A 25,197-nucleotide genomic window follows, 5' to 3' on the forward strand; every position below is an offset into this window, starting at 1 on the left:
ATCGTCTGTTAGGCCAAAACGACCTGCGAAGGCAAATCCAACAGCTCATTAAGAACTATGCCGAACGAAGCCACCGATAAGTCTATTATATTATATTAGAACAATTGAGGGAACTCTGGCCACAATATTGTGATCTAGCTGAAGAGGTCCAGCAAGCGGCATTACCGACTGGAAATGATAACGTTTCACGACTAGTAGCACTTAAGGAGCTGGTCGAAAAATATTAGAAAACCTTTCTGGACAACATTCCGACTGGAAGCGGGCTTTCGAAGGCCCCCAGGCAAACTTCGGCCAACATCAAGATTACAACAGGAAATCAAGTCAAGAGAGACTCTGCGATTAACACGGTCATCCGACAGTTGCAGAGAATATGCAGCGAATTGGAATCATCATTAACATTAGCCTCTAACGCCTCAACGGACACCCCAGCCCTACAAACGCACCTGGACCTCCATTGTGCGCTACTGAGCCAAGCCCACGACGAACTGGATAGCACATCTGTGGCCGCAGCTCTTGCAGAAGCAGAGTTAACCCAATTCCACACATTATACGAGGAATACGGAATGAACCTGCTTCGAGAAAACGACGCTCCAATGAGCCATGCACTAATGGCACTTCCATCAATTAGCACTCCGGAGTTCGACGGCGAGTATCTAGACTGGCCTCGATTCCATGATCTCTTTGTGGAGTTGGTACAAAATTAACCATATTCGGCCAGTCAAAAAATACATATTCTACACCAGAAAAATTGAGAACTGATTCACGAGGGACGTGAGGGGAAGGCGTAAAAAATATGAGAGTGAGAAGAGAGAGAGCAAACTCCTCTCTTGAAATAACCGCAAAGTTATCGAAATAAGCTTCGCTGCAAATTCACTTCTTTGTATATGTTAAAACTGTGCGGTTTAATGAGTGTCAACGACCAAAAATTGAAGGACCTGCTCCAGGAAATCGACTTAATAAAAACCCTTCCATATTTACAGCGTAAGTAAAATGATTTTTTTACAATTTGTGTTAGTTTATCTTTGATTTTTATTTGAGCTCGTTTTTCTTAACAAAACGAAATTGGTAATGTGTTGTAATGACCCTTCAGTTCTGCAGTAGGGACGCGGTGAAATGGCTCAAGGCAAAAAGCATTTTTTTTTTGCGCCTAAAACGCTGTGCCGCTGTTGAGTTCAGCAGAGAAGTCGACGCATCGTAGAAGACTCCCGACTAAAACGGTCGTGCAACAAAAAGAGGCAGATATTCGGAGGATCCCTCTCTTTCTTTGTCTTATAATCTGCCTGTACTCGGCGCTCTCAGAGACAAATTTCGGCCGGTACGTTATTATACCCGTTACTCGTAGAGTAAAAGGGTAAACTAGATTCGTCGGAAAGTATGTAACAGGCAGAAGGAAGCGTTTCCGACCCCATAAAGTATATATATTCTTGATCAGGAACACTAGCCGAGTCGATCTAGCCATGTCCGTCTGTCCGTCTGTCCGTCTGTCCGGATGAACGCTGAGATCTCGGAAACTATGGGAGCTAGGCTATTGAGATTTGGCGTGCAGATTCCTGAGCTTCCTACGCAGCGCAAGTTTGTTTCAGTAGACTGCCACGCACACTCTAACGCCCACAAACCGCCCAAAACGGTGGCTCCTACAGTTTTGATGCTAGATAGAAAATTTTAACTGAAATGTAATGTTCTCATCAATACCTATCGACTGACCCAAAAAAAAGTTTGCCACGCCCACTCTAACACCCATAACGCTTAAATCTGTCTACCGCCGGTAGGTGGCGCATTTTAATCTCGCTTTGCTGCTTGCATATCTCCATTTAGCTGAGTAACGGGTATCTGATAGTCAAGGTACTCGACTATAGCGTTCTCCCTTGTTTTTCTCTCTCTCCGTTATGTTCGGCTAGCGACTAATATTTCGGCGAAAAATTTTCGTGGGGCTGCGACATGTGAATGCCCTAATATTTTAGGAACATTATTGTATATCGAAAAAAAAAACTAATATTGTTTTATAAAAGTAAATTATTTGATTATAGTAAAATTAGGTAACTTGAATTTACTTATAATGTTGTGCTTAATATATATAATTTTTTAGTTAGGTTATAGAAATTTAGTCCGTTAAAATTGATTTGAATATTTAAAACATTTAATATTACCATTTTTAAAAAACTTTTATTGTATTTTTTACTTAAGAAGTAAAAATTATACAGTCAGATATTTTTCGCTTTAGAAAGGGTATAGGTGCAGTGGCACGCGCCAACGGCGAAGAGAAAGCAAAAGAAATCAAGTCAAGGGGTGAGAGGTGCATTCTGTTTGAGTAATTGAAAGCTTCCCTTTCAATGAACTTAATTTGTGCGCATTAGTTAACAAGTTTCATTAAGTTAATATACTAAAGTCAGGTAAGTGTTACATTTAGTTTAAGATGTTGTGCGTTGATCTTAGTTTAAAGTACGTAAATTTTGAAGGTATTCAATGGGTTCCGTTAGCCGAAAGTGGATGATGAAATGTTTTGTGCCAATAAAAATCCTCCAAGGGGTTAATAACAGCTCTAAAAGGTAAATAATAAAAAAAAACGAAATTTTTAAACATACATTTTTTCAGGAGCGCTGGCCAAGGATTCGGAGGACCCGGAAAGTAGACTTACTAACAATAATTGTCCTTTAAAAGATATCCTAAATAACACAATTTTATTAAAATGAATTTAAAAGTAAATAAAAATGTATGCATTTTAAATTCTATATATTCATAGGTAAAAACTCATTCGAAATATTCTGAATTTCACAAGTGATTTCACCTGGGACGTGTCACTTGCTAGTAACTTGATTTCATAAGTGAAAACTCGTTAAAAATATTCTTAATTTCACAAGTGATTTCACGTGGGACGTTTAACATGCACGTGACAGGCCATACGATAAATGCGAATAAGGAACAAGTGAAGTCCCGTGGGACTTCGATAAATTTTCATTTGAATTTTCACTTGTGTCACTTGCTCTTCACTTGTGCAAGAGGACATGTCCCACGTGATTCACAAGTGAAGCTTTTTTTTGGAAGTGAAGGGGACTGCTTTGCACACAGACATATACACACAAACATAAACGTAACGTAACGTTTACTAATAATTATTAGCTTATAAGCTAAAGTGTGAAATAATTAAGTAAATTGGATGCTATTAACAAACACAGATTTCTATGAACATATGTATGTGTTCGTACCCAAAGGTACTCAACATGACCACACCCAACAAATCAAGCAGTAGCCAAGTTGGGAACAGTACCAGGCGCTCAATAGCACCCACTGCATATGAGAATTGCTGATCAGCATATTATATGTCTCACTAACTCACCGTCTCACCGACTCAACGGCACACTGACCCCCCAATGCAGTCAGCACATTTTTTGCAAACTGCTACCATAATCATAATTCCCTAACCTACTTTAGAATATAGCCTACTTCACTAATCATTACACTAAACTTCCGTGGTCCAAGTAGTATATAAACATGTACCAAATGAAGAATAAATCAGTTATCAACGCATCTCATAACCTCTCCACTAGCAGCTGACCCACGTTAGCTCACCCTCAGCGCAGTTCAGCATCGCCTGTGGTCCGGCATCGCAATAACCATCGTTACCATTGCCGCGACGCGATCGTCCTGCCATCAAAGCGTCCCCGTGCCAGCGACAAGTGCTCATTACCCCCTTGTCCCGCGGTGTGACCCGGAAGTGTCTACTTCGGTTAGGCACAAACATTGGTGACCCCGACGTGATCCTTTAACAACAAAGGATCACACTCAAGCAACCCCCTTCACACTAAAGAACTCAAAGCTTTATCCAGCTTCACAGGATACGCTTCTTCTTCCAGCGTCACAGGAACTTCAGCTTCATCCAGCTTCACAGGATACGCTTCTTCTTCCAGCGTCACAGGAACTTCAGCTTCATCCAGCTTCACAGGATACGCTTCTTCTTTCAGCGTCACAGGAACTTCAGCTTCATCCAGCTTTACAGGATACGCTTCTTCTTCCAGTGTCACAGGAACTTCAGCTTCATCCAGCTTCACAGGATTCGCTTCTTCTTCCAGCGTCACAGGAACTTCAGCTTCATCCAGCTTCACAGGATTCGCTTCTTCCTCCAGCGTCACAAGAACTTCAGCTTCATCCAGGTTCACAGGATTCGCTTCTTCTTCCAGCGTCACAAGAACTTCAGCTTCATCCAGCTTTACAGGATACGCTTCTTCTTCCAGTGTCACAGGAACTTCAGCTTCATCCAGCTTCACAGGATTCGCTTCTTCTTCCAGCGTCACAGGAACTTCAGCTTCATCCAGCTTCACAGGATACTCAGCTTCATCCAGCTTCACAGGATACTCAGTTTCATCCAGCTTCACAGGATACTCAGCTTTATCCAGCTACATAAGATTCATTGTTTCCAAGACACACAATATGTCTACTTCATTCATTGAGGAAACAAGTCACACAAGAATCGATTTACACAATCGATTACTAGACGCACAAAACGAGCTGCAAGGGAAATCCAACAGCTCATTAAGAATTATGGCAAGGATTCTGCCGACCGACGCCACCGAGACGGCTATTATTCCGGTAAGCTAAATTAGTTAAACGATCTCTGGCGGCAGTTTTGCGACCTAGATGAAGAAGTCCAGCAAGCGGCACTGCCCACTGGAAGTGAGTACTCTTCACGACTAGTAGCACTTAAAGAGCTGGTCGAAAAATATCAGAATATCTTTCTGGACAACATGCCAACTTCGGCCAACATCAAGCTCACAACAAGAGATCAAGTCAAAGGAGATTCCGCAATTGACACGGTGATCCGACAGTTGCAGAGAAGATGCAACGAATTGGAGTCATTATTAACATTAGCCTCGAACGCCCCAACTGTCACCCCAGCCTTACAAAGGCACCTGGATCTCCATTGGGCGTTACTGAGGCAAGCCCACGACGAATTGGATAGCACACCTGGGGCCGCAGCTCTGGCAGAAGCAGAGCTAGCCCAATTCCACACATTATACGAGGAATACGAAATGAACCTGCTACGAGAAAACGACGCGCCAATGAGCCTAAATTTGGCACTTCCGCCAATTAGCAATCCGGAGTTCAACGGCGAGTATCTAGACTGGCCACGGTTCCATGATCTCTTTGTGGAATTGGTACATAACAAACCATATTCGGCCAGTCAAAAACTACATATTCTACAGAGTTCGCTTCGTGGTGAAGCGAGGAACGTCTTGACAGACACAGCCTTCTCACAGGGTGGCTATGACGACACCTGGTTGCGGTTGAAGGCCAGGTACCAGAACGACAAAATACTAGTATTCGCCGCCACTGCAAAAATTATTGACCATAGGCTTATAGACGGCTCATCGCGCCAACTAAGGGCCTTACATGACTCTATCAAAAACTCATTGAGTACTCTCCAAAACCTCGATGTCACCACAAAATCCTGGGATCCAATCCTGTGTTTTATTATCAGAAGAAAACTAGACCAGCAGTCTCTAGCTGCTCTGGAGAATTCAGCGGATGCACCAACGGAAATTCCAATGTTATGGAGTGTACTGACGTTTATTGAGAGGCGCGCTTGCATGCTGGAGACGATAAGCGCTCAACCTACAGCAACACTCCGCCATCAGTCAGTTCACAACGAAGAGAGCTGTAAGATTTGTCACCTAGGACAACATAATCTTAGAGCATGTAGCCGTATCCAGCAAATGGACCCCAAAGCACGGCGTCAAGCCATTATTCAAGTAGGAGCATGCACAAATTGTTTGTCTACAGCTCATAAGGTTGAAAACTGCGGATCACCGACCACTTGTCGAGTCTGCCAGCAACGGCATCATTCACTGTTACACCAAGGACCGACTATCAATCCAGTGGCCGGCGCAGTAACCATTGCAGGCTACGACAACGTAGGAGGATATACTCTGCTCGCCACCGCCAAGGTCTCATTACAAGGGCCAAACGGTCAATTACAAACATGTCGCGCTGTAATAGATGGTGGATCACAGGTGAATCTTATCTCAAGGAGAATGGCAGATCTGCTATTTCTTAAGGAAAGGTCACCGATTGAAAAATCTGGAATCGGAGGAAAGATATCAACAGCAATTAGATCAACACTAAAGCTCTCATCATGTACATCAGAGTTTGAAAAACTATTAGAGGTATTTATTATGCCCACAGTCATTACAGACCAACCGTCAGTACCGATTACAACCGATCTTAATATTCCCGAGGGACTGCCGTTAGCAGATCCTGACTTTCGGCAACCTGGACCCATTGACCTAACCTTAGGGGTTGATGTGTATTCTCGTGTAATAACCGGTGAACTTCTTGAACTAGGACCTAATAAACCTTTGGCACAAGGCACTAGGCTTGGTTATGTAATCACAGGTTATCTCAATGAAGAAACCTCATCTGATACGGAAATCAACCCTATTCGGGTAGAAGGCAGAGGTGATTTTGCAGGACCGAACGCTGCTTATGAGCCAACAAAAGATAAAAATCCGATGAATATAGAACCGTCTTCTCATCAATTTAAAACCTACAAAAAGGCTGACTTTGGTGCAACATTTCTAAACCTAACCAAGAAATATCTTAGTTTTGTTGCAGAATGTCCACATACCATAGACGTGCCAAATGATCAAGTTCTACGAGGGCACAATTTCAGTCCCCACGGTAATGTCAATTTTATCGCAAAGGGGAGTGTTAAGCAGCATCAAGAAGATGTGAAGGACCTGAATCATAAACGTGAACCGCAGTTGAAGGAAAGATCCACCTTGGTCAATGATTTGTTAGGTGCTTCCTATACAATTCGGTCAAGGGCTGACCGACATCACGACTTAATTGAGGGTACCCCCCAATGGGGGGAGAATGTTCGTACCCAAAGGTACTCAACATGACCACACCCAAAAAATCAAGCAGTACCCAAGTTGGGAACAGTACCAGGCGCTCAGTAGCACCCACTGCATATGAGAATTGCTGATCAGCATATTATATGTCTCACTAACTCACCGTCTCACCGACTCAACGGTACACTGACCCCCCAATGCAGTCAGCACATTTTGCAGTGACAGCCAACTACGCAAAGTCAACTACGCAAACTGCTACCATAATCATAATTCCCTAACCTACTTTAGAATATAGCCTACTTCACTAATCATTACACTAAACTTCCGTGGTCCAAGTAGTATATAAACATGTACCAAATGAAGAATAAATCAGTTATCAACGCATCTCATAACTCCGCGGTTCTACTTCCTACCTCTGGGAATAGGGCTCGTAATACACTATCTCCACTAGCAGCTGACCCACGTTAGCTCACCCTCAGCGCAGTTCAGCATCGCCTGTGGTCCGGCATCGCAGTAACCATCGTTACCATTGCCGCGACGCGATCGTCCTGCCATCAAAGCGTCCCCGTGCCAGCGACAAGTGCTCATTACCCCCTTGTCCCGCGGTGTGACCCGGAAGTGTCTACTTCGGTTAGGCACAAACATTGGTGACCCCGACGTGATCCTTTAACAACAAAGGATCAAGCAACCCCCTTCCCACTAAAGGACTCAAAGCTTTATCCAGCTTCACAGGATACGCTTCTTCTTCCAGCGTCACAGGAACTTCAGCTTCATCCAGCTTCACAGGATACGCTTCTTCTTCCAGCGTCACAGGAACTTCAGCATCATCCAGCTTCACAGGATACGCTTCTTCTTCCAGCGTCACAGGAACTTCAGCTTCATCCAGCTTTACAGGATACGCTTCTTCTTCCAGTGTCACAGGAACTTCAGCTTCATCCAGCTTCACAGGATTCGCTTCTTCTTCCAGCGTCACAGGAACTTCAGCTTCATCCAGCTTCACAGGATTCGCTTCTTCCTCCAGCGTCACAAGAACTTCAGCTTCATCCAGCTTCACAGGATTCGCTTCTTCTTCCAGCGTCACAGGAAATTCAGCTTAATCCAGCTTCACAGGATTCGCTTCTTCTTCCAGCGTCACAGGAACTTCAGCTTCATCCAGCTTCACAGGATTCGCTTCTTCCTCCAGCGTCACAAGAACTTCAGCTTCATCCAGCTTCACAGGATACTCAGCTTCATCCAGCTTCACAGGATACTCAGCTTCATTCAGCTTCACAGGATACTCAGCTTCATCCAGCTTCACAGGATACTCAGCTTCATCCAGCTACATAAGATTCTTTGTTTCCAAGACACACAATATGTCTACTTCATTCATTGAGGAAACAAGTCACACAAGAATCGATTTACACAATCGATTACTAGACGCACAAAACGAGCTGCAAGGGAAATCCAACAGCTCATTAAGAATTATGGCAAGGATTCTGCCGACCGACGCCACCGAGACGGCTATTATTCCGGTAAGCTAAATTAGTTAAACGATCTCTGGCGGCAGTTTTGCGACCTAGATGAAGAAGTCCAGCAAGCGGCACTGCCCACTGGAAGTGAGTACTCTTCACGACTAGTAGCACTTAAAGAGCTGGTCGAAAAATAAAAAATAATCAACGGGCACCCCAGCCCTACAAACGCACCTGGACCTCCATTGTGCGCTACTGAGCCAAGCCCACGACGAACTGGATAGCACACCTGTGGCCGCAGCTCTTGCAGAAGCAGAGTTAACCCAATTCCACACATTATACGAGGAATACGGAATGAACCTGCTTCGAGAAAACGACGCTCCAATGAGCCATGCACTAATGGCACTTCCACCAATTAGCACTCCGGAGTTCGACGGCGAGTATCTACACTGGCCTCGATTTTATGATCTCTTTGTGGAGTTGGTACAAAATTAACCATATTCGGCCAGTCAAAAAATACATATTCTACACCAGAAAAATTGAGAACTGATTCACGAGGGACGTGAGGGGAAGGCGTAAAAAATATGAGAGTGAGAAGAGAGAGACCAAACTCCTCTCTTGAAATAACCGCAAAGTTATCGAAATAAGCTTCGCTGCAAATTCACTTCTTTGTATATGTTACAACTGTGCGGTTTAATGAGTGACAACGACCAAAAATTGAAGGACCTGCTCCAGGAAATCGACTTAATAAAAACCCTTCCATATTTACAGCGTAAGTAAAATGATTTTTTTACAATTTGTGTTAGTTTATCTTTGATTTTTATTCGAGCTCGTTTTTCTTAACAAAACGAAATTGGTAATGTGTTGTAATGACCCTTCAGTTCTGCAGTAGGGACGCGGTGAAATGGCTCAAGGCAAAAAGCATTTTTTTTTTGCGCCTAAAACGCTGTGCCGCTGTTGAGTTCAGCAGAGAAGTCGACGCATCGTAGAAGACTCCCGACTAAAACGGTCGTGCAACAAAAAGAGGCAGATATTCGGAGGATCCCTCTCTTTCTTTGTCTTATAATCTGCCTGTACTCGGCGCTCTCAGAGACAAATTTCGGCCGGTACGTTATTATACCCGTTACTCGTAGAGTAAAAGGGTAAACTAGATTCGTCGGAAAGTATGTAACAGGCAGAAGGAAGCGTTTCCGACCCCATAAAGTATATATATTCTTGATCAGGATCACTAGCCGAGTCGATCTAGCCATGTCCGTCTGTCCGTCTGTCCGGACACTGCCACGCACACTCTAACGCCCACAAACCGCCCAAAACGGTGGCTCCTACAGTTTTGATGCTAGATAGAAAATTTTAACTGAAATGTAATGTTCTCATCAATACCTATCGACTGACCCAAAAAAAAGTTTGCCACGCCCACTCTAACACCCATAACGCTTAAATCTGTCTACCGCCGGTAGGTGGCGCATTTTAATCTCGCTTTGCTGCTTGCATATCTCCATTTAGCTGAGTAACGGGTATCTGATAGTCGAGGTACTCGACTATAGCGTTCTCCCTTGTTTTTCTCTCTCTCCGTTATGTTCGGCTAGCGACTAATATTTCGGCGAAAAATTTTCGTGGGGCTGCGACATGTGAATGCCCTAATATTTTAGGAACATTATTGTATATCGAAAAAAAAAACTAATATTGTTTTATAAAAGTAAATTATTTGATTATAGTAAAATTAGGTAACTTGAATTTACTTATAATGTTGTGCTTAATATATATAATTTTTTAGTTAGGTTATAGAAATTTAGTCCGTTAAAATTGATTTGAATATTTAAAACATTTAATATTACCATTTTTAAAAAACTTTTATTGTATTTTTTACTTAAGAAGTAAAAATTATACAGTCAGATATTTTTCGCTTTAGAAAGGGTATAGGTGCAGTGGCACGCGCCAACGGCGAAGAGAAAGCAAAAGAAATCAAGTCAAGGGGTGAGAGGTGCATTCTGTTTGAGTAATTGAAAGCTTCCCTTTCAATGAACTTAATTTGTGCGCATTAGTTAACAAGTTTCATTAAGTTAATATACTAAAGTCAGGTAAGTGTTACATTTAGTTTAAGATGTTGTGCGTTGATCTTAGTTTAAAGTACGTAAATTTTGAAGGTATTCAATGGGTTCCGTTAGCCGAAAGTGGATGATGAAATGTTTTGTGCCAATAAAAATCCTCCAAGGGGTTAATAACAGCTCTAAAAGGTAAATAATAAAAAAAAAACGAAATTTTTAAACATACATTTTTTCAGGAGCGCTGGCCAAGGATTCGGAGGACCCGGAAAGTTGACTTACTAACAATAATTGTCCTTTAAAAGATATCCTAAATAACACAATTTTATTAAAATGAATTTAAAAGTAAATAAAAATGTATGCATTTTAAATTCTATATATTCATAGGTAAAAACTCATTCGAAATATTCTGAATTTCACAAGTGATTTCACCTGGGACGTGTCACTTGCTAGTAACTTGATTTCATAAGTGAAAACTCGTTAAAAATATTCTTAATTTCACAAGTGATTTCACGTGGGACGTTTAACATGCACGTGACAGGCCATACGATAAATGCGAATAAGGAACAAGTGAAGTCCCGTGGGACTTCGATAAATTTTCATTTGAATTTTCACTTGTGTCACTTGCTCTTCACTTGTGCAAGAGGACATGTCCCACGTGATTCACAAGGTGATTCACAAGTGAAGCTTTTTTTTGGAAGTGAAGGGGACTGCTTTGCACACAGACATATACACACAAACATAAACGTAACGTAACGTTTACTAATAATTATTAGCTTATAAGCTAAAGTGTGAAATAATTAAGTAAATTGGATGCTATTAACAAACACAGATTTCTATGAACATATGTATGTGTTCGTACCCAAAGGTACTCAACATGACCACACCCAACAAATCAAGCAGTAGCCAAGTTGGGAACAGTACCAGGCGCTCAATAGCACCCACTGCATATGAGAATTGCTATCAGCATATTATATGTCTCACTAACTCACCGTCTCACCGACTCAACGGCACACTGACCCCCCAATGCAGTCAGCACATTTTTTGCAAACTGCTACCATAATCATAATTCCCTAACCTACTTTAGAATATAGCCTACTTCACTAATCATTACACTAAACTTCCGTGGTCCAAGTAGTATATAAACATGTACCAAATGAAGAATAAATCAGTTATCAACGCATCTCATAACCTCTCCACTAGCAGCTGACCCACGTTAGCTCACCCTCAGCGCAGTTCAGCATCGCCTGTGGTCCGGCATCGCAATAACCATCGTTACCATTGCCGCGACGCGATCGTCCTGCCATCAAAGCGTCCCCGTGCCAGCGACAAGTGCTCATTACCCCCTTGTCCCGCGGTGTGACCCGGAAGTGTCTACTTCGGTTAGGCACAAACATTGGTGACCCCGACGTGATCCTTTAACAACAAAGGATCACACTCAAGCAACCCCCTTCACACTAAAGAACTCAAAGCTTTATTCAGCTTCACAGGATACGCTTCTTCTTCCAGCGTCACAGGAACTTCAGCTTCATCCAGCTTCACAGGATACGCTTCTTCTTCCAGCGTCACAGGAACTTCAGCTTCATCCAGCTTCACAGGATACGCTTCTTCTTTCAGCGTCACAGGAACTTCAGCTTCATCCAGCTTTACAGGATACGCTTCTTCTTCCAGTGTCACAGGAACTTCAGCTTCATCCAGCTTCACAGGATTCGCTTCTTCTTCCAGCGTCACAGGAACTTCAGCTTCATCCAGCTTCACAGGATTCGCTTCTTCCTCCAGCGTCACAAGAACTTCAGCTTCATCCAGGTTCACAGGATTCGCTTCTTCTTCCAGCGTCACAAGAACTTCAGCTTCATCCAGCTTTACAGGATACGCTTCTTCTTCCAGTGCCACAGGAACTTCAGCTTCATCCAGCTTCACAGGATTCGCTTCTTCTTCCAGCGTCACAGGAACTTCAGCTTCATCCAGCTTCACAGGATACTCAGCTTCATCCAGCTTCACAGGATACTCAGCTTCATCCAGCTTCACAGGATACTCAGTTTCATCCAGCTTCACAGGATACTCAGCTTCATCCAGCTACATAAGATTCATTGTTTCCAAGACACACAATATGTCTACTTCATTCATTGAGGAAACAAGTCACACAAGAATCGATTTACACAATCGATTACTAGACGCACAAAACGAGCTGCAAGGGAAATCCAACAGCTCATTAAGAATTATGGCAAGGATTCTGCCGACCGACGCCACCGAGACGGCTATTATTCCGGTAAGCTAAATTAGTTAAACGATCTCTGGCGGCAGTTTTGCGACCTAGATGAAGAAGTCCAGCAAGCGGCACTGCCCACTGGAAGTGAGTACTCTTCACGACTAGTAGCACTTAAAGAGCTGGTCGAAAAATATCAGAATATCTTTCTGGACAACATGCCAACTTCGGCCAACATCAAGCTCACAACAAGAGATCAAGTCAAAGGAGATTCCGCAATTGACACGGTGATCCGACAGTTGCAGAGAAGATGCAACGAATTGGAGTCATCATTAACATTAGCCTCGAACGCCCCAACTGTCACCCCAGCCTTACAAAGGCACCTGGATCTCCATTGGGCGTTACTGAGGCAAGCCCACGACGAATTGGATAGCACACCTGGGGCCGCAGCTCTGGCAGAAGCAGAGCTAGCCCAATTCCACACATTATACGAGGAATACGAAATGAACCTGCTACGAGAAAACGACGCGCCAATGAGCCTAAATTTGGCACTTCCGCCAATTAGCAATCCGGAGTTCAACGGCGAGTATCTAGACTGGCCACGGTTCCATGATCTCTTTGTGGAATTGGTACATAACAAACCATATTCGGCCAGTCAAAAACTACATATTCTACAGAGTTCGCTTCGTGGTGAAGCGAGGAACGTCTTGACAGACACAGCCTTCTCACAGGGTGGCTATGACGACACCTGGTTGCGGTTGAAGGCCAGGTACCAGAACGACAAAATACTAGTATTCGCCGCCACTGCAAAAATTATTGACCATAGGCTTATAGACGGCTCATCGCGCCAACTAAGGGCCTTACATGACTCTATCAAAAACTCAATGAGTACTCTCCAAAACCTCGATGTCACCACAAAATCCTGGGATCCAATCCTGTGTTTTATTATCAGAAGAAAACTAGACCAGCAGTCTCTAGCTGCTCTGGAGAATTCAGCGGATGCACCAACGGAAATTCCAATGTTATGGAGTGTACTGACGTTTATTGAGAGGCGCGCTTGCATGCTGGAGACGATAAGCGCTCAACCTACAGCAACACTCCGCCATCAGTCAGTTCACAACGAAGAGAGCTGTAAGATTTGTCACCTAGGACAACATAATCTTAGAGCATGTAGCCGTATCCAGCAAATGGACCCCAAAGCACGGCGTCAAGCCATTATTCAAGTAGGAGCATGCACAAATTGTTTGTCTACAGCTCATAAGGTTGAAAGCTGCGGATCACCGACCACTTGTCGAGTCTGCCAGCAACGGCATCATTCACTGTTACACCAAGGACCGACTATCAATCCAGTGGCCGGCGCAGTAACCATTGCAGGCTACGACAACGTAGGAGGATATACTCTGCTCGCCACCGCCAAGGTCTCATTACAAGGGCCAAACGGTCAATTACAAACATGTCGCGCTGTAATAGATGGTGGATCACAGGTGAATCTTATCTCAAGGAGAATGGCAGATCTGCTATTTCTTAAGGAAAGGTCACCGATTGAAAAATCTGGAATCGGAGGAAAGATATCAACAGCAATTAGATCAACACTAAAGCTCTCATCATGTACATCAGAGTTTGAAAAACTATTAGAGGTATTTATTATGCCCACAGTCATTACAGACCAACCGTCAGTACCGATTACAACCGATCTTAATATTCCCGAGGGACTGCCGTTAGCAGATCCTGACTTTCGGCAACCTGGACCCATTGACCTAACCTTAGGGGTTGATGTGTATTCTCGTGTAATAACCGGTGAACTTCTTGAACTAGGACCTAATAAACCTTTGGCACAAGGCACTAGGCTTGGTTATGTAATCACAGGTTATCTCAATGAAGAAACCTCATCTGATACGGAAATCAACCCTATTCGGGTAGAAGGCAGAGGTGATTTTGCAGGACCGAACGCTGCTTATGAGCCAACAAAAGATAAAAATCCGATGAATATAGAACCGTCTTCTCATCAATTTAAAACCTACAAGAAGGCTGACTTTGGTGCAACATTTCTAAACCTAACCAAGAAATATCTTAGTTTTGTTGCAGAATGTCCACATACCATAGACGTGCCAAATGATCAAGTTCTACGAGGGCACAATTTCAGTCCCCACGGTAATGTCAATTTTATCGCAAAGGGGAGTGTTAAGCAGCATCAAGAAGATGTGAAGGACCTGAATCATAAACGTGAACCGCAGTTGAAGGAAAGATCCACCTTGGTCAATGATTTGTTAGGTGCTTCCTATACAATTCGGTCAAGGGCTGACCGACATCACGACTTAATTGAGGGTACCCCCCAATGGGGGGAGAATGTTCGTACCCAAAGGTACTCAACATGACCACACCCAAAAAATCAAGCAGTACCCAAGTTGGGAACAGTACCAGGCGCTCAGTAGCACCCACTGCATATGAGAATTGCTGATCAGCATATTATATGTCTCACTAACTCACCGTCTCACCGACTCAACGGTACACTGACCCCCCAATGCAGTCAGCACATTTTGCAGTGACAGCCAACTACGCAAAGTCAACTACGCAAACTGCTACCATAATCATAATTCCCTAACCTACTTTAGAATATAGCCTACTTCACTAATCATTACACTAAACTTCCGTGGTCCAAGTAGTATATAAACATGTACCAAATGAAGAATAAATCAGTTATCAACGCATCTCATAACTCCGCGGTTCTACTTCCTACCTCTGGGAATAGGGCTCGTAATACACTATCTCCACTAGCAGCTGACCCACGTTAGCTCACCCTCAGCGCAGTTCAGCATCGCCTGTGGTCCGGCATCGCAGTAACCATCGTTACCATTGCCGCGACGCGATCGTCCTACCATCAAAGCGTCCCCGTGCCAGCGACAAGTGCTCATTACCCCCTTGTCCCGCGGTGTGACCCGGAAGTGTCTACTTCGATTAGGCACAAACATTGGTGACCCCGACGTGATCCTTTAACAACAAAAGATCACACTCAAGCAACCCCCTTCCCACTAAAGGACTCAAAGCTTTATCCAGCTTCACAGGATACGCTTCTTCTTCCAGCGTCACAGGAACTTCAGCTTCATCCAGCTTCACAGGATACGCTTCTTCTTGCAGCGTCACAGGAACTTCATTTTCATCCAGCTTCACAGGATACGCTTCTTCTTCCAGCGACACAGGAACTTCAGCTTCATCCAGCTTTACAGGATACGCTTCTTCTTCCAGTGTCACAGGAACTTCAGCTTCATCCAGCTTCACAGGATTCGCTTCTTCTTCCAGCGTCACAGGAACTTCAGCTTCATCCAGCTTCACAGGATTCGCTTCTTCCTCCAGCGTCACAAGAACTTCAGCTTCATCCAGCTTCACAGGATTCGCTTCTTCTTCCAGCGTCACAGGCAATTCAGCTTAATCCAGCTTCACACGATTCGCTTCTTCTTCCAGCGTCACAGGAACTTCAGCTTCATCCAGCTTCACAGGATACTCAGCTTCATCCAGCTTCACAGGATACTCAGCTTTATCCAGCTACATAAGATTCTTTGTTTCCAAGACACACAATATGTCTACTTCATTCATTGAGGAAACAAGTCACACAAGAATCGATTTACACAATCGATTACTAGACGCACAAAACGAGCTGCAAGGGAAATCCAACAGCTCATTAAGAATTATGGCAAGGATTCTGCCGACCGACGCCACCCGAGACGGCTATTATTCCGGTAAGCTAAATTAGTTAAACGATCTCTGGCGGCAGTTTTGCGACCTAGATGAAGAAGTCCAGCAAGCGGCACTGCCCACTGGAAGTGAGTACTCTTCACGACTAGTAGCACTTAAAGAGCTGGTCGAAAAATATCAGAATATCTTTCTGGACAACATGCCGACTGGAAGCGGGTTTCCGAAGGCCCCCAGACGAACTTCGGCCAACATCAAGCTCACAACAAGAGATCAAGTCAAAGGAGATTCCGCAATTGACACGGTGATCCGACAGTTGCAGAGAAGATGCAACGAATTGGAGTCATCATTAACATTAGCCTCGAACGCCCCAACTGTCACCCCAGCCTTACAAAGGCACCTGGATCTCCATTGGGCGTTACTGAGGCAAGCCCACGACGAATTGGATAGCACACCTGGGGCCGCAGCTCTGGCAGAAGCAGAGCTAGCCCAATTCCACACATTATACGAGGAATACGAAATGAACCTGCTACGAGAAAACGACGCGCCAATGAGCCTAAATTTGGCACTTCCGCCAATTAGCAATCCGGAGTTCAACGGCGAGTATCTAGACTGGCCACGGTTCCATGATCTCTTTGTGGAATTGGTACATAATAAACCATATTCGGCCAGTCAAAAACTACATATTCTACAGAGTTCGCTTCGTGGTGAAGCGAGAAACGTCTTGACGGACACAGCCTTCTCACAGGGTGGCTATGACGACACCTGGTTGCGTTTAAAGGCCAGGTACCAGAACGGAAAAATACTAGTATTCGCCGCCATTGCAAAAATTATTGACCATACGCCTATAGACGGTTCCTCGCGCCAACTAAAGGCCTTACATGACACTTTAAAAAACTCAATGAGTACTCTTCAAAACCTCGATATCAGCACAAAATCCTGGGATCCAATCCTGTGTTTTCTTATCAGAAGAAAACTAGACCAGCAGTCTCTAACTGCTCTAGAAAATTCAGCAGATGCACCAACGGAAATTCCAACGTTATGAAGTGTACTGACGTTTATTGAGCGGCGCGCTTGCATGCTGGAGACGATAAGCGCTCAACCTACAGCAACACTCCGCCATCAGTCAGTTCACAACGAAGAGAGCTGTAAGATTTGTCACCTAGGACAACATAATCTTAGAGCATGTAGCCGTATCCAGCAAATGGACCCCAAAGCACGGCGTCAAGCCATTATTCAAGTAGGAGCATGCACAAATTGTTTGTCTACAGCTCATAAGGTTGAAAACTGCGGATCACCGACCACTTGTCGAGTCTGCCAGCAACGGCATCATTCACTGTTACACCAAGGACCGACTATCAATCCAGTGGCCGGCGCAGTAACCATTGCAGGCTACGACAACGTAGGAGGATATACTCTGCTCGCCACCGCCAAGGTCTCATTACAAGGGCCAAACGGTCAATTACAAACATGTCGCGCTGTAATAGATGGTGGATCACAGGTGAATCTTATCTCAAGGAGAATGGCAGATCTGCTATTTCTTAAGGAAAGGTCACCGATTAAAATATAAAGAATAAATATATAGAAACCTCATCTGATACGGAAATCAACCCTATTCGGGTAGAAGGCAGAAGTGATTTTGCAGGACCGAACGCTGCTTATGAGCCAACAAAAGATAAAAATCCGATGAATATAGAACCGTCTTCTCATCAATTTAAAACCTACAAGAAGGCTGACTTTGGTGCAACATTTCTAAACCTAACCAAGAAATATCTTAGTTTTGTTGCAGAATGTCCACATACCATAGACGTGCCAAATGATCAAGTTCTACGAGGGCACAATTTCAGTCCCCACGGTAATGTCAATTTTATCGCAAAGGGGAGTGTTAAGCAGCATCAAGAAGATGTGAAGGACCTGAATCATAAACGTGAACCGCAGTTGAAGGAAAGATCCACCTTGGTCAATGATTTGTTAGGTGCTTCCTATACAATTCGGTCAAGGGCTGACCGACATCACGACTTAATTGAGGGTACCCCCCAATGGGGGGAGAATGTTCGTACCCAAAGGTACTCAACATGACCACACCCAAAAAATCAAGCAGTACCCAAGTTGGGAACAGTACCAGGCGCTCAGTAGCACCCACTGCATATGAGAATTGCTAATCAGCATATTATATGTCTCACTAACTCACCGTCTCACCGACTCAACGGTACACTGACCCCCCAATGCAGTCAGCACATTTTGCAGTGACAGCCAACTACGCAAAGTCAACTACGCAAACTGCTTCCATAATCATAATTCCCTAACCTACTTAAGAATATAGCCTACTTCACTAATCATTACACTAAACTTCCGTGGTCCAAGTAGTATATAAACATGTACCAAATGAAGAATAAATCAGTTATCAACGCATCTCATAACTCCGCGGTTCTACTTCCTACCTCTGGGAATAGGGCTCGTAATACACTATCTCCACTAGCAGCTGACCCACGTTAGCTCATCCTCAGCGCAGTTCAGCATCGCCTGTGGTCCGGCATCGCAGTAACCATCGTTACCATCCATTTGCCATCAAAGCGTCCCCGTGCCAGCGACAAGTGCTCATTACCCCCTTGTCCCGCGGTGTGACCCGGAAGTGTCTACTTCGGTTAGGCACAAACATTGGTGACCCCGACGTGATCCTTTAACAACAAAGGATCAAGCAACCCCCTTCCCACTAAAGGACTCAAAGCTTTATCCAGCTTCACAGGATACGCTTCTTCTTCCAGCGTCACCGGAACTTGAGCTTCATCCAGCTTCACAGGATACGCTTCTTCTTCCAGCGTCACAGGAACTTCAGCTTCATCCAGCTTCACAGGATACGCTTCTTCTTCCAGCGTCACAGGAACTTCAGCTTCATCCAGCTTTACAGGATACGCTTCTTCTTCCAGTGTCACAGGAACTTCAGCTTCATCCAGCTTCACAGGATTCGCTTCTTCTTCCAGCGTCACAGGAACTTCAGCTTCATCCAGCTTCACAGGATTCGCTTCTTCCTCCAGCGTCACAAGAACTTCAGCTTCATCCAGCTTCACAGGATTCGCTTCTTCTTCCAGCGTCACAGGAAATTCAGCTTAATCCAGCTTCACAGGATTCGCTTCTTCTTCCAGCGTCACAGGAACTTCAGCTTCATCCAGCTTCACAGGATTCGCTTCTTCCTCCAGCGTCACAAGAACTTCAGCTTCATCCAGCTTCACAGGATACTCAGCTTCATCCAGCTTCACAGGATACTCAGCTTCATTCAGCTTCACAGGATACTCAGCTTCATCCAGCTTCACAGGATACTCAGCTTCATCCAGCTACATAAGATTCTTTGTTTCCAAGACACACAATATGTCTACTTCATTCATTGAGGAAACAAGTCACACAAGAATCGATTTACACAATCGATTACTAGACGCACAAAACGAGCTGCAAGGGAAATCCAACAGCTCATTAAGAATTATGGCAAGGATTCTGCCGACCGACGCCACCGAGACGGCTATTATTCCGGTAAGCTAAATTAGTTAAACGATCTCTGGCGGCAGTTTTGCGACCTAGATGAAGAAGTCCAGCAAGCGGCACTGCCCACTGGAAGTGAGTACTCTTCACGACTAGTAGCACTTAAAGAGCTGGTCGAAAAATATCAGAATATCTTTCTGGACAACATGCCGACTGGAAGCGGGTTTCCGAAGGCCCCCAGACGAACTTCGGCCAACATCAAGCTCACAACAAGAGATCAAGTCAAAGGAGATTCCGCAATTGACACGGTGATCCGACAGTTGCAGAGAAGATGCAACGAATTGGAGTCATCATTAACATTAGCCTCGAACGCCCCAACTGTCACCCCAGCCTTACAAAGGCACCTGGATCTCCATTGGGCGTTACTGAGGCAAGCCCACGACGAATTGGATAGCACACCTGGGGCCGCAGCTCTGGCAGAAGCAGAGCTAGCCCAATTCCACACATTATACGAGGAATACGAAATGAACCTGCTACGAGAAAACGACGCGCCAATGAGCCTAAATTTGGCACTTCCGCCAATTAGCAATCCGGAGTTCAACGGCGAGTATCTAGACTGGCCACGGTTCCATGATCTCTTTGTGGAATTGGTACATAATAAACCATATTCGGCCAGTCAAAAACTACATATTCTACAGAGTTCGCTTCGTGGTGAAGCGAGAAACGTCTTGACGGACACAGCCTTCTCACAGGGTGGCTATGACGACACCTGGTTGCGTTTAAAGGCCAGGTACCAGAACGGAAAAATACTAGTATTCGCCGCCATTGCAAAAATTATTGACCATACGCCTATAGACGGTTCCTCGCGCCAACTAAAGGCCTTACATGACACTTTAAAAAACTCAATGAGTACTCTTCAAAACCTCGATATCAGCACAAAATCCTGGGATCCAATCCTGTGTTTTCTTATCAGAAGAAAACTAGACCAGCAGTCTCTAACTGCTCTAGAAAATTCAGCAGATGCACCAACGGAAATTCCAACGTTATGAAGTGTACTGACGTTTATTGAGCGGCGCGCTTGCATGCTGGAGACGATAAGCGCTCAACCTACAGCAACACTCCGCCATCAGTCAGTTCACAACGAAGAGAGCTGTAAGATTTGTCACCTAGGACAACATAATCTTAGAGCATGTAGCCGTATCCAGCAAATGGACCCCAAAGCACGGCGTCAAGCCATTATTCAAGTAGGAGCATGCACAAATTGTTTGTCTACAGCTCATAAGGTTGAAAACTGCGGATCACCGACCACTTGTCGAGTCTGCCAGCAACGGCATCATTCACTGTTACACCAAGGACCGACTATCAATCCAGTGGCCGGCGCAGTAACCATTGCAGGCTACGACAACGTAGGAGGATATACTCTGCTCGCCACCGCCAAGGTCTCATTACAAGGGCCAAACGGTCAATTACAAACATGTCGCGCTGTAATAGATGGTGGATCACAGGTGAATCTTATCTCAAGGAGAATGGCAGATCTGCTATTTCTTAAGGAAAGGTCACCGATTAAAATATAAAGAATAAATATATAGAAACCTCATCTGATACGGAAATCAACCCTATTCGGGTAGAAGGCAGAAGTGATTTTGCAGGACCGAACGCTGCTTATGAGCCAACAAAAGATAAAAATCCGATGAATATAGACCCGACTTCTCATCAATTTAAAACCTACAAGAAGGCTGACTTTGGTGCAACATTTCTAAACCTAACCAAGAAATATCTTAGTTTTGTTGCAGAATGTCCACATACCATAGACGTGCCAAATGATCAAGTTCTACGAGGGCACAATTTCAGTCCCCACGGTAATGTCAATTTTATCGCAAAGGGGAGTGTTAAGCAGCATCAAGAAGATGTGAAGGACCTGAATCATAAACGTGAACCGCAGTTGAAGGAAAGATCCACCTTGGTCAATGATTTGTTAGGTGCTTCCTATACAATTCGGTCAAGGGCTGACCGACATCACGACTTAATTGAGGGTACCCCCCAATGGGGGGAGAATGTTCGTACCCAAAGGTACTCAACATGACCACACCCAAAAAATCAAGCAGTACCCAAGTTGGGAACAGTACCAGGCGCTCAGTAGCACCCACTGCATATGAGAATTGCTAATCAGCATATTATATGTCTCACTAACTCACCGTCTCACCGACTCAACGGTACACTGACCCCCCAATGCAGTCAGCACATTTTGCAGTGACAGCCAACTACGCAGAGTCAACTACGCAAACTGCTTCCATAATCATAATTCCCTAACCTACTTAAGAATATAGCCTACTTCACTAATCATTACACTAAACTTCCGTGGTCCAAGTAGTATATAAACATGTACCAAATGAAGAATAAATCAGTTATCAACGCATCTCATAACTCCGCGGTTCTACTTCCTACCTCTGGGAATAGGGCTCGTAATACACTATCTCCACTAGCAGCTGACCCACGTTAGCTCATCCTCAGCGCAGTTCAGCATCGCCTGTGGTCCGGCATCGCAGTAACCATCGTTACCATCCATTTGCCATCAAAGCGTCCCCGTGCCAGCGACAAGTGCTCATTACCCCCTTGTCCCGCGGTGTGACCCGGAAGTGTCTACTTCGGTTAGGCACAAACATTGGTGACCCCGACGTGATCCTTTAACAACAAAGGATCAAGCAACCCCCTTCCCACTAAAGGACTCAAAGCTTTATCCAGCTTCACAGGATACGCTTCTTCTTCCAGCGTCACCGGAACTTGAGCTTCATCCAGCTTCACAGGATACGCTTCTTCTTCCAGCGTCACAGGAACTTCAGCTTCATCCAGCTTCACAGGATACGCTTCTTCTTCCAGCGTCACAGGAACTTCAGCTTCATCCAGCTTTACAGGATACGCTTCTTCTTCCAGTGTCACAGGAACTTCAGCTTCATCCAGCTTCACAGGATTCGCTTCTTCTTCCAGCGTCACAGGAACTTCAGCTTCATCCAGCTTCACAGGATTCGCTTCTTCCTCCAGCGTCACAAGAACTTCAGCTTCATCCAGCTTCACAGGATTCGCTTCTTCTTCCAGCGTCACAGGAAATTCAGCTTAATCCAGCTTCACAGGATTCGCTTCTTCTTCCAGCGTCACAGGAACTTCAGCTTCATCCAGCTTCACAGGATTCGCTTCTTCCTCCAGCGTCACAAGAACTTCAGCTTCATCCAGCTTCACAGGATACTCAGCTTCATCCAGCTTCACAGGATACTCAGCTTCATTCAGCTTCACAGGATACTCAGCTTCATCCAGCTTCACAGGATACTCAGCTTCATCCAGCTACATAAGATTCTTTGTTTCCAAGACACACAATATGTCTACTTCATTCATTGAGGAAACAAGTCACACAAGAATCGATTTACACAATCGATTACTAGACGCACAAAACGAGCTGCAAGGGAAATCCAACAGCTCATTAAGAATTATGGCAAGGATTCTGCCGACCGACGCCACCGAGACGGCTATTATTCCGGTAAGCTAAATTAGTTAAACGATCTCTGGCGGCAGTTTTGCGACCTAGATGAAGAAGTCCAGCAAGCGGCACTGCCCACTGGAAGTGAGTACTCTTCACGACTAGTAGCACTTAAAGAGCTGGTCGAAAAATAAAAAATAATCAACGGGCACCCCAGCCCTACAAACGCACCTGGACCTCCATTGTGCGCTACTGAGCCAAGCCCACGACGAACTGGATAGCACACCTGTGGCCGCAGCTCTTGCAGAAGCAGAGTTAACCCAATTCCACACATTATACGAGGAATACGGAATGAACCTGCTTCGAGAAAACGACGCTCCAATGAGCCATGCACTAATGGCACTTCCACCAATTAGCACTCCGGAGTTCGACGGCGAGTATCTACACTGGCCTCGATTTTATGATCTCTTTGTGGAGTTGGTACAAAATTAACCATATTCGGCCAGTCAAAAAATACATATTCTACACCAGAAAAATTGAGAACTGATTCACGAGGGACGTGAGGGGAAGGCGTAAAAAATATGAGAGTGAGAAGAGAGAGACCAAACTCCTCTCTTGAAATAACCGCAAAGTTATCGAAATAAGCTTCGCTGCAAATTCACTTCTTTGTATATGTTACAACTGTGCGGTTTAATGAGTGACAACGACCAAAAATTGAAGGACCTGCTCCAGGAAATCGACTTAATAAAAACCCTTCCATATTTACAGCGTAAGTAAAATGATTTTTTTACAATTTGTGTTAGTTTATCTTTGATTTTTATTCGAGCTCGTTTTTCTTAACAAAACGAAATTGGTAATGTGTTGTAATGACCCTTCAGTTCTGCAGTAGGGACGCGGTGAAATGGCTCAAGGCAAAAAGCATTTTTTTTTTGCGCCTAAAACGCTGTGCCGCTGTTGAGTTCAGCAGAGAAGTCGACGCATCGTAGAAGACTCCCGACTAAAACGGTCGTGCAACAAAAAGAGGCAGATATTCGGAGGATCCCTCTCTTTCTTTGTCTTAAAATCTGCCTGTACTCGGCGCTCTCAGAGACAAATTTCGGCCGGTCCGTTATTTTTCTCTCTCTCCGTTATGTTCGGCTAGCGACTAATGTTTCGGCGAAAAATTTTCGTGGCGCTGCGACATGTGAATGCCCTAATATTTTAGGAACATTATTGTATATCGAAAAAAAAACTAATATTGTTTTATAAAAGTAAATTATTTGATTATAGTAAAATTAAGTAACTTGAATTTACTTATAATGTTATGCATAATATATATAATTTTTTAGTTAGGTTATAGAAATTTAGTCCGTTAAAATTGATTTGAATATTTAAAACATTTAATATTACCATTTTTAAAAAACTTTTATTGTATTTTTTACTTAAGAAGTAAAAATTATACAGTCAGATATTTTTCGCTTTAGAAAGGGTATAGGTGCAGTGGCACGCGCCAACGGCGAAGAGAAAGCAAAAGAAATCAAGTCAAGGGGTGAGAGGTGCATTCTGTTTGAGTAATTGAAAGCTTCCCTTTCAATGAACTTAATTTGTGCGCATTAGTTAACAAGTTTCATTAAGTTAATATACTAAAGTCAGGTAAGTGTTACATTTAGTTTAAGATGTTGTGCGTTGATCTTAGTTTAAAGTACGTAAATTTTGAAGGTATTCAATGGGTTCCGTTAGCCGAAAGTGGATGATGAAATGTTTTGTGCCAATAAAAATTCTGCAACAAGCAACGTGGATATCTCGGAAACTATCAAAGATAGAGAATTGGGATTTTAGATTTAGATTCCGTAGCCTTATACGCAGCGCAAGTTTGTTACGCGAATATGCTACGCCCACTCTAACGCCCACAAACCGCGAAAACCTGTGACGCCCACAATTTTTATGCTATATAAAAAATTTTAACTGAAATGTATTGGTCTCGTCAATACCTATCGATTGGTCCAAAAAAATTTGCCACGCCCACTCTAACGCCCATAACGCTTAA

General features: G+C 44.1%; 1 protein-coding gene across 1 annotated transcript; it reads right to left on the minus strand.

Annotated features, from left to right (window-relative positions):
* Window positions 1–1,086: 1,086 nt before the first annotated feature.
* Window positions 1,087–23,414, minus strand: LOC139352589 (S-antigen protein-like). The gene is made up of 9 exons (XM_070995261.1): window positions 23,403–23,414; window positions 22,829–22,984; window positions 22,421–22,552; window positions 19,351–19,506; window positions 18,943–19,074; window positions 12,040–12,195; window positions 7,954–8,109; window positions 4,047–4,202; window positions 1,087–1,209 (listed from the first exon to the last, which is right to left on the minus strand). The coding sequence occupies exons 1-9, from the start codon at window positions 23,412–23,414 to the stop codon at window positions 1,087–1,089; spliced, it is 1,179 nt and encodes a 392-aa protein (XP_070851362.1).
* Between the last annotated feature and the right edge of the window lie 1,783 nt (window positions 23,415–25,197).

Source organism: Drosophila suzukii, chromosome 2R (assembly GCF_043229965.1).
Source record: "Drosophila suzukii chromosome 2R, CBGP_Dsuzu_IsoJpt1.0, whole genome shotgun sequence".
Lineage (NCBI taxonomy): Eukaryota > Metazoa > Arthropoda > Insecta > Diptera > Drosophilidae > Drosophila > Drosophila suzukii.